Source organism: Jaculus jaculus, chromosome 9 (genome assembly GCF_020740685.1).
Source record: "Jaculus jaculus isolate mJacJac1 chromosome 9, mJacJac1.mat.Y.cur, whole genome shotgun sequence".
Classification (NCBI taxonomy): Eukaryota; Metazoa; Chordata; class Mammalia; order Rodentia; family Dipodidae; genus Jaculus; species Jaculus jaculus.
The window spans coordinates 92,782,357-92,797,173 of NC_059110.1; the positions used below are offsets into that span (position 1 = coordinate 92,782,357).

Sequence of the window (14,817 nt, forward strand, 5' to 3'; positions counted from 1 at the left end):
GTAGCCCAGGCTGACCTGGCACTCATTCTGTAGTCCCAGGTTGGCCTCAAATGGACAGTGATCTTCTACCTCTGGTGCCACCTGGGCTTTCCCTGTGCCTAAATGACTGGCCATAGTGGAGTCGCTGTTGTAGATGCCAGGATACAGTGCCTCGGTGTCTGTAGGCAGGCTTTCTTCCCTAGAGAGTCCCCTGGAGCTGCCTGGTCCATCCCAGGAGACTTTTGCTCACTGGGCTACACTCCTTCCAAGGCAGTTCCAAAGGGCACAGGTGTTAAGCCTCTTGAAGTCCTCAGAGAACAGGGCAGCTGGGACCATAGCATGTAGAGCTTGAAAGGGCCATGCAGTTCATTCCTTGGCTCTGTCCCCATCCATGACACTGGTTTTGGACCTGACCAGCTACACAGCCAGCCTCATACCAAGGGAGACCAGCCCCTAATTGTTACACTCTTTGATGATTGTGAAGTCAGTCCATTGCTCCCCCATCACACCAAAGCGGTAGGTGGGTCTTCTGCCCCCATAGTTTCTCTCTGTTTCCTGTCAGCTGGGTTGTCCTGTATGGTGAAAGTTGTGATCCACACACACACACCAAATGGCATCAGAGGTGCTCTGTAAAGTGGGGGACGGGGAAGAGGCAGTACAGACGAGGGAAACCCCTAATGTTATGAATGCGGCCGAACAGCTGCTGAAGCCCTGTCCAAATCCTAAGTTCACCAACCGCACCAAGGCTACCAAAGGCCTCCCGCTTTCCTCAAGACGCAGCCTGGTTAACTACTTGGAGGAAGATGCCATCAACCACATGTAAGAAAGAAGCCTGAGCCTTTGGCCTTTCCCCAGGAAAGCTGGGGGTGGGCAGAAGTCTTCAAACCCACTCCCGGGGCCAGCAGGGAAAAGCACGTGGGCAAGCTGTCACTATTGGCACATTCCCTAGCCCCACCATGTCAGTCCTCAGAGCATGTGGACTGCCTCCTGCAGGAAGTTTCCTGGTCAGGCAGAGTCAGGGTGAGGGTGTTTCACTTTCTGCTTTGTCTGGCTAGGTGCTCACCACCAGCTCCTCCACCTCAGTCCTCCCATTTTGATACCTTCTCCATCCTTCCCACCTTCTCTTCTTCCTTTCCTCCCTCCCTCCCTCCCTTCTTCCCTCCCTCCATTTCTTCTTTCCTTCCTTTCTTCCAACTGAGATTCACTGCTCCTCTTAGTGAGTGTAAGCTTCCTCTACTTCATGCCCTTAAAACTTTTCTCCCTGGCGAGGAATCTGGCCCAGTGTTAAGTTCTGGGGAACACAGAGCTGGGAAGCACAGTCCCTGCCTTCAAGAACTATCAAGTCTGAGCCGTGGTGGCACACACCATTAATCCCAGCACTTAGGAGACAAAGGTAGGAAGATCACCATGAGAGGCCACCCTGAGACTACATAGTGAATTCCAGGTCAGCCTGGGCTAGAGTGAGACCCTACCTCGTAAAACAAAACAAACAAACAAAAAAACCTATCAAGTCTGGTGTAATCAGACTTGTAGGTTTTGAGGGGTGTCAGGTAATAAAGAGAATGGTACAGCACTGCCTGACAGCCTGGTAAGTGCTATGACAGGATACCTTAAAGGATCATGGGAATTTTTGAGGGGTTTGGTCTAGCTTGAGACAGGATGCAGGGAAGAGAGACTTCTTAGAGGAAGTAATGTTTGAGGAGAATCTCCAGGGAAATTCTCCAGAGAAGAGGTGTCAGTGTAGAGGGATGTGGGCTGAAGAAATAAGATTTTGAAGGGTGTGGTGGCACACTCCTTTAATCCTAGCACCAGGGAGGCAGAGGTAGGAGGATCGCCATGAGTTCGAGGCCAGCCTGAGATGACATAGTGAATTGCAGGTCAGCCTGGACTAGCTTGAGACCCTACCTCAAAAAAAAAAAATCTGGGTAGTTTCATGGATGTGACCCTGTTATGCCCAGTTCTCGGCACCCCCAGTGACCACCAAGGAGAACCAAAGACGTATGCAAGGGCAAGGAGCTTTAATTCAGGTTTAAACTCGGTCTCTTGACTTCACTGACACAGTGGGTCCGTACATGAGCCCCGAGTAGTGGGAGGGTAGGGTTTTTATAGGGATTTGAACATAGACAAAGGGGATGGGTATATGGATTTGAACTTAGAAGGGGATGGGTACATGATTGGTTGATTTAAACAGTATACTCTTCTGATTGGCTTAGGATTTTGGCGGGCAAAGTTGGCGGGCTGGGGCTAGTGGAATTGAACTTAGGTATGACTACAGGAATGTATGGTGTAGTCAGTTTCCAGTAACCATTAAACCCACCCTTACCAGAAGATAAAAAACTTAGATCTTGCTGGGAAACAGAAACATAGGCCTACTGAGGACTCTGAAGCCTGTCATGGCGTGCATCTGGTTCCTGAGTCCTTCAACCCATGCATTCACAGCCGACTCTTAGAAAAGAGCCTGGGTTGAGTTTAAAGCTATGTTGTCATTGTTTTGGAATCTTACATAGTTAAAAATATATATTTGTGTGTGTGTGTGTGCCACAATGCATATGTGGAGGTTGGAAGACTTGGGTGTTGGTCCTTGCCTTCCACCTTACTTGAGGCAGGGTGTCTCATGTTGTTCACCACTGCACACAGCAGGCTAGTCGGCCCACAGTCTTCTAGAGACTCTCCTGTCTCTGCCTCCCTTCTCACTGCAGGCGCACTGGGATTACTGCCACTTGCACTGTGCCATCCTGCCTTATGAGGGTTCCATGGGTCCAAACTCAGGCACTCGTGCTTGCCGGCAAACACTTTATCCCCTGAGCTGTCTCCACAACCCTCCACATTAAAAAATATTTATTTATTTATTTGCAAGCAGAGATAGAGAAAATGGGTGCCCCAGGGCCTCTAGCCATCGCAAACAAACTCCAGATGCACATACCACTTTGTGCATCTGGCTTTACATGGGTACTGGGGAATCAAACTTGGGTCATTAGGCTGTGCAGGCAAGTGCCTTAACCACTGAGTCATCTCTCCAACTCCTTCATAATTTCTGAAAAGGGATTCCACAGTTCAGCATTCACTGGGTTCCACAAACTATGCCCTGGTCTAGATAACAGATAGGAATGTGTGTTCATCCCCTAAGGACTGTAAATAAGGTCTTGCCTTATAGGAAACTTTAAAGTCCATTGGGAAAGTCTTGGGTAAGGAGACCCAAGTTCAAATTCAAGTTCTACCACTTAGATATATATGGCCTCAGCTAAGTTCACTGAGATCAGGTACCTTCAGTCCCTCACTTCAAAACAGGGCTAACACATGTCCAACAGGGCTGTTGTGGGCATGGGGACGAGGGTATGTCCAGCATGTAGTCCAGACCCCGTGGCCTTCCACGCCCACTTTGGCCCAGCATTTCTAGTAGATGACTGCAACGTAGATTCATTAAGACAATCTGAAGCAGAAGTGACGTCATTATCCAGACTCTGCAGCCTATAAATACAGGATGGGGGGTGGGGGTGGATCATTTGTTCTGAATGTCCCTCAAGGGCCAGCAGAGGACATCTGGCCTGATCTGGATTTCCCAGAAGTTAGTTGTCTGAAAGTTAGAGAGGGGAAATATAGCCTATGGCCTATCAACCAATCATGAACTAAGGAACTCACATCATGGACTTGAATATTCATGGTTCAGGAAATCTTAGCAGGTAGAAAGAAGAATGATTAAAATGAATTAACACAGACCTAGAAATTCCCGAGCACATCCCACCTAGAATAAAAATTGGTCCGTGACATGCACTTTTTACTTATGAGCACATGTCTATGTGTAGCACATGGTCATGTAATATGTCCTTCTTGCTTTGGGTCAAAGTAAAAAACAATGTTTGGGTCTGAGGAGATGGCTCAATCAGCAAGATGCTTGCCTAGCAAGCATGAGATGAAACTGCCAGAGAGGGGCCTGGAGAGATGGTTTAGCGGTTAAGGCAAAGCCTTGCAAAGCCTTACAATCCAAGTTCAGTTCCCCAGCACCCACGTAAAGCCAGATGCACAAAGTGGCTCATGAACCTGGAGGTCATTTGCAGCAGCTAGAGGCCTTGGTGTACCCATTCTCTCTCTCTCATTCTCTCTCTTTCTCTTTGTGCTTGAAAACAAATAAATATTTATATATATAGCATATAATACATAATATATTTTATATATATAGTTTTTAAGTGCCAGAGCGATGGTACAAACCTGTCGTCCCAGTGCTGAGATGGTGGCAATAGGAGGCTCGCTGGCTAGTTAGCCTAGCCTCACCGGTGAGCTCCTAGACAGTAAGAAAGCCTGTTTCAAAGGACGTGAACAGTGTTCCTGGGAAATGACGAGTGACACCAGAGATTGTCCTCTGCTCTCCACACATAGTGCAAATACATGCACACATGAATACACACAAAAATGTTTTACTTGGTCAGTTAAAAAAAAAAAAGGCTGGGGCTGGAGAGATGGCTTAGCGGTTAAGCGCTTCCCTGTGAAGCCTAAGGACCCCGGTGCGAGGCTCGGTTCCCCAGGTCCCACGTTAGCCAGATGCACAAGGGGGTGCACGCGTCTGGAGTTCGTTTGCAGAGGCTGGAAGCCCTGGCACACCCATTCTCTCTCTCCCTCTATCTGTCTTTCTCTCTGTGTCTGTCACTCTCAAATAAATAAATAAATAAATAAATAAATAAAGGCTGGCGAGATGGCTTAGTGGTTAAGGCATTTGCCTGCAAAGCCAGAGGATCCCTGTTCGACTCTCCAAGTCCCATGTAAGCCAGATGCACAAGGGGCGCATGCATCTGGAGTTTGCAGTGGCTGGAGGCTCTGGCACACCCATTCTCTCTCTCTCTCTCAATCCCTCTCTCTCCTCAAATAAATAAATAAAAAATATTTAGGGCTGGAGAGATGGCTTAGCGGTTAAGCACTTGCCTGTGAAGCCTAAGGACCCTGGTTCGAGGCTCGGTTCCCCAGGTCCCACATTAGCCAGATGCACAAGGGGGCGCACGCATCTGGAGTTCGTTTGCAGAGGCTGGAGGCCCTGGCGGGCCTTTCTCTCTCTCTCCCTCTATCTGTCTTTCTGTCTGTGTCTGATGCTCTCAAATAAATAAATAAATAAATATTAAAAAAAATATATTTAAAAAAAAACCTGTTTAGCCAGGTGTGGTGGTGCACACATTTAATCCTAGCTCAAAGTTGCAGAGGTAGGAGGATCCATATGAGTTCAAGGCCACCCTGAGACTACATAGTGAATTCCAGGTAGCCTGGGCTACAGCGAGACCCTACCTCAAAAAAGCAAAAAAAAAAAAAAAAAAAAAAAAGAGTTTAAATAGTGGAGAATAATGTATAAAGTTTTTATTTGTAATAGCAAACCACAGTAACAATGCCAGTATCCATGCAATGACAAACCATAAGACAGCTGAAATGACTGAGCTATGTGTCTTAATACAGAGAAATCAAAACACAACATGGAGTGAAAAAGCAGCTTGCAGATGGATATGTACTGAATAATTCCTTCTATTTATACAAAGTCTAAAACATGCAAAATCATAGGACTTGCCTAGGGATAACATACATATATAATAAACTTAAGACATACAGTGAATAATAAGTGGAAAAATTTAAATTTACTCTGCTGGTTACCTCTGAGTTGGAGGATGTGTGGTACAGTGAGAGAACTATCTAAGGGGTTTTAACTATGCTAATGAGGGTTTATTTCGGGAGCAGGAGGAGGGACCAGTGGAAGTTTACTGTGTTACTCTTTGTATGTGTGTCTAAATTACTTCACAACAGTGAAAACTAAGAATGGGAGGACAATGTGTTTTTTATTTTTATTTATTTATTTGAAAGAGAGAGAGAGAGAGAGGTAGAGAGAGGGAATGGGTGTGCCAGGACCTTCAGCCATTGCAAACAAGCTCCAGAAGCATGCACCACTTTGTGCATCTGGTTTACATGGGTCCTGGGAATCAAACCTGGGTGGTTTGGCTTTGCGGCCAAGTGCCTTAACCTCTAAGCCATTCCTCCACCCCAAGTGTTTTGTTTTTATTCATGTGTGTATGTGGGGGGGTGTATACATGTGTATGTGCTCATGTAACCTCCCAGCCCTTGACAGGGTGGGCTCACCTGTGCTGGCCAGAGCCCAACATTGGGTGTACCGCTCCATTGCTCATCTGCCTGTTTTGTTTTGTTTTTTTTAACCAGAGTCTCTTATTGATCCTGGAGCCTGCCTTTTTTTTAAATTTATTTATTTAGAGCTGGAGAGATGGCTCAGCGGTTAAGGCACTTGTCTGCGAAACCTAAGGACCCAGGTTCCACTCCCCAGGACCCACGTAAACCAGATGCATAAGGTGACACATGCATCTGGAGTTGGTTTGCAGTGGCTAGAGGCCCTGGTGCACCCACTCTCTTTCTCTCAAATAAATAAATAAAAAGGAGAAAGTTTTTCAAAAACTTTATTTATTTGAGAGAGAAAGAGAGACAGATAGCAAGAGAGAAAGAGGTGGGCCAGGGCCTCTAGCCACTGCAAATGAACTCCAGACACATGTGCCACCTTGTGCATCTGGCTTACGTGGGTCCTGGGGAATTGAAACCGGGTCCCTAAGCTTCACAGGCAAGTGCCTTAACCACTAAGCCAGCTCTCCAGCCCAGAGCTTGCTGTTTATGTCATTGATGTTTGTCTGTGTTTTTCATGAGCTTCCCAGTCTCTGCTCCCCACAGGACTAAGGGTTACAGATGCACATGGCAATAAGCAGCTGTTTATGTGGGTCCAGGAGATTCGAACTCAGTACCCCCCACACTGCCCCAGACCTTCATGCTTGCTCAGGAAGTGCTCTTAGCCACTGAACCATCTCGCCAACCCTATTTTTATTTATTTATTATTATTTTTTTTTTCTTCAGTTTTTCAAGGTAGGTTTCGCTCTAGCCCAGGCTAACCTGGAATTCACTCAGTAGTCTCAGGGTGGCCTCAAACTCACAGTGATCCTCCTACCTCCGCCTCCTGAGTGCTGGGATTACAGGTAGGTACCGCCACACGCAGTGGAAGAGAAAAAGAAAAAAAGCATTTATCCGATGTGTATTGTACATAATGTAGACTATTAATCTTTAGATGATACACATTAAAATATTGTTGGATGACATTAACATGTAAGTAAAAACAAAATACATTAAATATGAAACAACAGTGTACAAATATTAGTAAAGCTCAATTTATTATTTTCTTCTTAGGTACTTGTAGACATTTCCCCACATTCTTGAAGGTTATCCCCTGGGTACTTGGGTCCCACTTTAGAAGGAGTAGTGCTTTCTCAAATTGTGGCTCTCAGAATCATTCCAAGATCTTGTTGAGAGCTGGAGAGATGGCTTAGCGGTTAAGCGTTTGCCTGTGAAGCCTAAAGACCCAGGTTTGAGGCTCAATTCCCCAGGACCCACCTTAGCCAGATGCACAAGGGGACGCACGCATCTGGAGTTCGTTTGCAGTGGCTGGAGGCCCTGGCACACCCATTATTTCTATCTATCTGCCTCTTTCTCTCACTGTGTCTGTCGCTCTCAAATAAATAAACAAAAAATTTAAAAAAAAAAAAAAAAGATCTTGTTGAAATGCAGCTTTTGAGCGGGGCATGGTGGTGCATGCCTGGAATCCCAGCATTCAGGAGACAGAAGTAGGAGAATCACTGTGAGTTCGAGGCCAGCCTGATACTACATAGTGAATTCCAGGTCAGCCTGGGCTAGAGTGAGACCCTACCTCGAAAAAAAAAAAAAAAAAAAGAAGCATATATAAATGTATATATATATATAAAATAAAAATAAATAATAATAAAAGTTTGGTTTTTTTTTTTTTTTTAAAGAAAATGCAGCTTTCACTGCATCCCAACTGGGTACCAGGAGCCAAGGATCTGCAGTTTTAGCGAGCCTCCTGCAGAGTTGGACGGCTTTACTGCCTGAACAATGAGGGTTTTCCAAGCTGTTCAGCAGCAGGGAATGCTAGGAAGGCAAGCCCAAAGCCTGGTGTTCAATGGTCCTCAGGCTTGGGACGAGCTGGGTGGCCTTCATCTGACACCTGTCTTCCCTCCACTCCAGGAAGCAGATGCCAGTGGACGATTCCGAATACAGCTCGGATGACACCAGCATGTCCCCTGTCTCCTCCACCTTGCTGAATCCCATCAAACTGGCTGTGACCCAACCAAACAGTAGCTTCTTTGCCGGGATGCTGGAGGGTGAGTTAAACAAACTCAGCTTAATGTCACTGGACAAGAACGAAGACAAGGGAAACCTGGCTGTCTGTGCTTCTCCATCGAAGTCCCAGTTGACTCCTCGGGGCCTGCTGGATCTTGACAACCCTGAGCTGGACACGGACACCTCCTCGACGCGCTCAAGATCACCCGTGGTCTTGGATGTGCCAGAAGCCCCTTTCATCTGTGAGCACACTGTGGGCGACTCCACGGCTGTGGTAGGTTTCTCGTGTCCAGGAACTTGGCAGAGGCTTACTGCTCACCTGTGGGCCCTGAACTGAGCTCCCTGCAGAGGGCGAGGGTGCTGCTCACTACATCTGGACCTCAAGTTCATGGCTTGGGAAGGGAGTGGGGATGGCACAATCTGTCCAGAGCTCCAGTGCGAGCTCAGGGTTTGCCTGCATGGTGCGGGAAAGGTACAGTGCAAATACCATCAGGGATCCAGAGGAAAAGCAAGGAGACTTCCAGCTGTAGGAATACTCCTGGTAGCTTTTGGTAACATTGGAGCTGGGGGAGGAAAAAAGAGTTTCCACGGCATGGCTGACCTAAGCAAGGACCAGAAACTGGGAAAGTGTGGGAGGAAGTGGGCAGAGACCTCTGTGGATCCCATCTCCTAAATGACGGCTCTGACAGTTATGGTGCTATAAGCCATCTTGTCTAGGCTCGTCCTCAGTGGGCTGGGGTGAGGCCTGAGAATGTGCGTTGCTAAAACACTCCCAGGTGGTGTTGAGGCGATGGATAAATAGCTCAGTGGGTGGAGTGCTTGCCTAGCACTGAAACTCAATCCCAAGTATCCACACGAACATCCTGGGCCAGGTGGCACATGTTTATACTCTCAGTGCCGGGGAAGTGGAGACATCATGAGTTCCAGGCTAGTGAAAGATCCTGTCTCAAAGTGGGTGATGGCGTTCCTGAGGACGATGACAGCACAGGTGGTCCCCTGGCCTCCATACGCACACACGCACACACGCATGTATGTGTACACTCACCTCTCTCTCCACATAAATGCATTAACAAAAATTACCCAAGTGGCGCTGACATTGTGGTTCATGAACTGCAAGTCCAATAGCACTGTCCTGGAGGATGGGAGGCAGAATGGGGGAGCTGGCAGGAGAGGGGACAGTTAATTTAGGGTCCTCCAATATAAGGATACTTAACACATTTTTGTTGTTGTTGTTTCTAGGTAGGATTCTCATTCTAGCCCAGACTGATCTGAAATTCACTATGTAGTCTAAGGCTGACCTCACACTCAGTGATTCTCCTGCCTCTTGAGTGCTGGTATTAAAGGTGTGCGCCACCATGCACAGCACTTTTTTTTTTTTTTTTTTTTTTTTTTTGCGGTAGGGTCTCACACTGGTCCAGGCTGACCTGGAATTCACTATGTAGTCTCAGGGTGGCCTTGAACTCATGGTGATCCTCCTACCTCTGCCTCCCGAGTGCTGGGATTAAAGGTGTGTGCCAACATGCCCGGCCCATTTTTCTTTTTAAAAAATATTTTGTTGGGGCTTAGTGATTAAGGCACTTGTGTAAAAAGCCTAATGACCAAGGCTTGATTCCCTAGTATCCATGTAAAACCAGATCCACAAAGTGGCCCATGCATCTGGAGTTTGTTTGTAGTGGCTAGAGACTCTGGTGTACCCCATTCTCGGTCCTCTATCTTTCTCTGCTTGCAAATAAATAAATAAAAATATTAAATTTTTTCTTTTGTTTATATCTGGGCATACTGGTACATATCTTTAATCCCTGCACTTGGGAGGGCAGAGGTAGGAAGATTTCTGTGAGTTTAAGGCCAGCCCAGGACTATTGAGTGAGTTCCAGGTCATCCTGGGCTACAGTGAGACCCTAGCTCAAAAAAATTTTTTTTATTTATTTGAAAGGAAAGGGAGGGGATGGGTGTGCCAGGGCCACTTACCATTGCAAATAAACTCTAGACGCATGTGCCACATTGTGCATTTGGGTACTGGGGAATTGAACTTGGGCTGTCAAGCATTGCAATCAAGTGCCTTTAACTGCTGAGCAATCTCTCCAGCTCTTAACAGATTTTTCTGTAAGCAAAATTGGGCTATTTTTTTTTTTTTACAAGGTTTAATATCAAATGGTGATGTGATTTTTTTCCCCCAGTACTGAGGATTGCACCCAGGGTCTTGCAGATGCCAGGCAAGTGCTTTACCACTGAGCTACACCCTAGCCTTATTGATAAAATTTGAGCTGTATAGTAGAAGATAAACTGGGAGGCTTTATTGTTAGCCCATAGCAGTGTTTACAAAGTATGGATCCCAGACAGTGGGATCCCATGCAACTTGTTAGAAACTTAAATTCTCAACCTTTTCCATTATTCTTGACTCTATTGGGGCAGAAACTGGCAATAGGGTCTGGCAATATGTTTTACTAAGTCTTCCATGGTTTACAATGAGTTCAAAAGCATGCAACAAGTGAGGTGAACAAGATGATCTCAGGTACCTTTCAACTGACAGTCTAGAACTATGGAATGAGGGTGCGCTCCCTAAGGTAGGTGGTGTTCCCAGGGAGAGCGGCCCATGCAGCAGGCCAGGTGGTTGCATAAGCCTCACACTTTCTTTTCTTTTTTTTTTTTTCTGAGGGTCTCACTCTAGCCCAGGCTGATCTGGAATTCACTATGTCATCTCAGAGTGGCCTTGAACTCACAGTGCTGGGATTAAAGGCATGCGCCATCACACCTGGCCTTTCTTTATTTTTTAAAAGTATTGTATTTATTTGAAAGAGAGAGAGAGACAGAGAATGGGCAAACCAGGGCCTCCAGCCACTGCAAACGAACTCCAGACTCATGTGCCACTTTTGCATCTGGCTTATGTAGGTAGTGGGGAATTGAACCTGGGTCCTTACACTTCATAGGCAAGCGTCTTAACTACTAAGCCATCTCTCCAGTCCTGCCCCACACTTTCTTCAGACCAGTCTGAGCTCCACTGGAGGCAAGGATGTGAGTGGGTCCTATGACCCACACTGGAGGGACAGACGGGGTCTGAGGACATCTTGGCTGTCTTCTAGATTTCCTGGACCTACGCTGTGGGCAAGCAGCAGGTCAGTTTCTACCAGGTGCTGCTGCAGGAGGCAGCCAAGCAAGAGGGGAAACTGACCAAAGCCAAGAATCGCCCATGGATCTTCAACAAGATTTTGGGGACCACTGTCAAGCTGATGGAGCTGAAGCCCAACACGAGATACTGCCTCACTGTCCGCGCTGTCAATACAGCTGGGGTCGGGAAATGGTGCAAGCCCTACAAAGTGAGTCCTGAAGGAAAGGGAAGCCCGGCCCAGGCTCCTGGAGCGCTGGGGCCAGAACCACTGGCCTGGATGGGGAGAAATTGCAAATGAAAGACCAGACAGGAGACAGGGACCTTAGTGCCTCAGGTCCCTCCTCACTTTCATCCTGTCAGGGCCAATAAGCATTAATATCAGCCTGCTTTCTTGTGAATTTAGGGGTTTAGCTGCTCCAAGGTATGCTAGGATAATAACGTATGCAGCAGTGTGTCCAGTGTATGTAATAGCATGTCACGGTGAAGCAGCAGTGTCCACAGTGTATGTGACAGCGTGTCCACCAAGTATGCAGGAGTGTGAACAGTGTATGTAATAGCGTGTCCACGGTGTATGCAGCAGTGTGTCCGCAGTGTATGTAATAGCGCATCCACGGTGTATGGAGCAGTGTGTCCACAGTGTATGTAATAGCATGTCCATGCTATTTACAGCAGTGTCCACACTGTATGTAACAGCATGTCCACGCTGTATCCAGCAGTGTTTTCTACAGTGTGTGTAATAGCATGTCCATGGTGTATGCAGCTGTGTGTCCAGTGTATGTAATAGCATGTCCACACTGTATCCAGCAGTGTGTGTAATAGCATGTCCACAGTGTATGTAATAGCATGTCCATGGTGTATGCAGCAGTGTCCACAATGTAATAGGGTGTCCACGGTGTATGCAGCAGTGTCCACAGTGTATGTAATAGTGTGTCCACGGTGTTTGCAGCAGTGTGTATCCATGGTGTATGCAGTAGCGTGTCCAGAGTGCTCATTTCCAAAACCTTTGGTTCTCAAATTCCTTAACTTTACCATTAATTGAGTGGACCAAGAATTGTGGGAAAGAGGGAAGAGGCCAAAGGGAACAGATTGTAGGTAGCGGGGCCCAGGTTGAGAGCCTTTTGGCTAGAAACACAGTGCGGAGGTGAAGGTTTGCGTCCTGCCTCTTTGGACTTGATCCCTGGGACAGTGACTGAATTGGATGAGGCTGTTTTTACTCTGCAGACAGAACGATGTGTGTGTGTGTTGGGAGGTTGGGGGGGGGCAGTGGTGATAGAGATAAGGGGAGAGCCAGGCTCTGGTCTGGAAAGGCATTTGGAGGGGTTTTCTTATTTCATTTCAGTTTGCAACTGTGCCTAATGACATCAGCAGCTTCCCTGAGAGCAACCCCATCCAGGTCACCGTGCGGCGCAAACCCCCACAGCGGAGAACCGTGTTCATGGAGATGGAAGACATGCGGCGGGTGGAGGATTTGGAATACCTACACCCCTACTAGCTGGGAAGGACCACCAGTATACTCTTCACCCACCATCAGCCTTGGCTCAGAGCCCCTGGGAACCGGAGCCATGAGATGTACTGTACCACCAGCACCATGCCAGAGGACCATCAACTACCCTGCCAGCCCAGGCCCTGGCAGCAGCAGTACCGGAACCTCACCCCTGATCTTGACCAACAGATGGAGCTGTTTACCTGGAGACACCTCAGACAGGACCATACTCATTCACTGCCCACAGCTGCTAGGCTCTGTCCTTGCCCAGACCCGGGCCCAGGTTCCTCATTAAAGAACGGAAGGCCCACCCAGGACCCCAAAATCCTGCTTTCTATTTTCACAGCCTCAGCTGATTTCTTCCAGGAGTGAGTCTAGATGGCTTGGTGTCGCAGTCTTTGCTCCATGCTGCGGATGCATCCAACCAGACAGAGTGTAGGGAGGAAGGGGATTTATTTCAGGCTTATAGATCCAGGGGAAACTCCTTTCAGTGGAAGACACTGCTTAATTTCAGACATCCAAGCACACAGAGAAAACAAACTGCAAGCAAACACCCAAAACAGCAAACACAACTCTTAAAGTGCTCTTTCCACAACCTTGGGCTGGAATCAGATGTTCCCCAAACACACTTTACAGTCCCCCGCCCCCCAGTGATATAACTCTTTCTCAATAGTAGGGACTTGGCTGCTAGGAACTCAAGTAGGAAGTTTAATCAAAAATGATAGACTCTATAGGGCCATAACTTCAAAGTATCATGTAAAAACTGCATCAGGGGACCTAGAACCAGGGTGGCTGGACCATAGGCTGGCTCTTGGACTAAAATTCTTTTTTTTTTTTTTTTAAATTTTTATTTATTTATTTACTTGAGAGTGACAGACAGAGAGAAAGACAGATAGAGGCAGAGAGGGAGAATGGGCGCGCCAGGGCTTCCAGCCTCTGCAAACGAACTCCAGACACGTGCGCCCCCTTGTGCATCTGGCTAACGTGGGACCTGGGGAACTGAGCCTCGAACCGGGGTCCTTAGGCTTCACAGGCAAGAGCTTAACTGCTAAGCCATCTCTCCAGCCCTTGGACTAAAATTCTTATCAGGAAGGACAGCACCTTCAGCTGTCAATGCCTGATGTGAGTGGTTAGGCCACAGTGCAAAGGGTGGGGGCCTGGTTGACTCCTGGCTCTTCTCTGAGGAATGGGTACTGACACCTCCTGGGCTCAGCAGGTATCTCATCCAAAGGACAAGGACATGAGAACATTTCAGGCCCAGGGTTACTGTGATATGGAACTGCGTCCCTCCACAGCCCCACTGCCAGTGTGAGGGGACGCTGAGGACGATGGCTGGGTAATGGGCAAAAATGTGAAAGCACCCATGATGAGGACCCAACATCAGTTATGCTGTGGCCCAAGCAGTCCTGACCTGAGCAGATATGCTGAATCTGGCTGTGTCTGGAGGAGGAAGTGGATGTTGGGGAATATCTTGGTTGGGGCCTAGAGATCCTAGGAGGCATCTCTTCATTACTTGAAAGTTCTCGGGCTGGAGAGATGGCTTAGCAGTTAAGGCATTTGCCTACAAAGCCAAAGGATCCCGGTTCAACTCTCTAGGACCCATGTAAGCCAGATGCATAAGGGGGCGCATGTATCTGGAGTTCGTTTGCAGTGGCTGGAGGCTCTGGCGTGCCCATTCTCTCTGCCTCTTTCTCTCAAATAAATAAAATATATTCAAAAAAGAAAAGAAAAGAAAATCCTCACAGGGCAGACAGACCAGGTCTCTCTGTCATACCATGCCCACATCAGTTACAGCTCTCATGGGGGTGCCTCCCTGCCCCACGGGGAGTCCTCTGGGATGGCCACGGTCTTCATCTCCAGCCTGAGAGCCCAGCATGGTGCTCAAGGTCTGGCAGAGCCTCGGGCAATATGGTGCCAAAGAGGCTGGACTTTCTCTGACACCCAATGGCACAGCCTTAGTGAGCGAGGATGAGGAGGAACTGTGTCTCTAGATAAGCATCATTCTGGTTACTGCAAACGGGCACATGGCTAGTATGACCAGAGAGCACAGGCGACCAGGTGGAAGGGCAGATTCCTGGTCAGCATGGGTGGCTGC

At 47.7% G+C, this 14,817-nt stretch overlaps 1 protein-coding gene across 1 annotated transcript; it reads left to right on the plus strand.

Annotated features, from left to right (window-relative positions):
* The first annotated feature begins 589 nt into the window (after window positions 1-589).
* Window positions 590-12,731, plus strand: Fndc8 (fibronectin type III domain containing 8). Its single transcript, XM_004664562.2, has 4 exons — window positions 590-798; window positions 8,038-8,407; window positions 11,214-11,447; window positions 12,579-12,731. Exons 1-4 carry the CDS (start codon window positions 590-592, stop codon window positions 12,729-12,731), a joined length of 966 nt encoding a protein of 321 aa, XP_004664619.1.
* The last annotated feature ends 2,086 nt before the right edge of the window (window positions 12,732-14,817 follow it).

Coding starts and splice junctions, on each gene's coding strand:
- Fndc8 (XM_004664562.2), top strand. CDS start 590: ATGGCATCAGAGGTGCTCTGTAAAGTGGGGGACGGGGAAGAGGCAGTA. Junction 799..8,037: donor GAAGATGCCATCAACCACAT/GTAAGAAAGAAG, acceptor CCTCCACTCCAG/GAAGCAGATGCCAGTGGACG. Junction 8,408..11,213: donor TGGGCGACTCCACGGCTGTG/GTAGGTTTCTCG, acceptor GCTGTCTTCTAG/ATTTCCTGGACCTACGCTGT.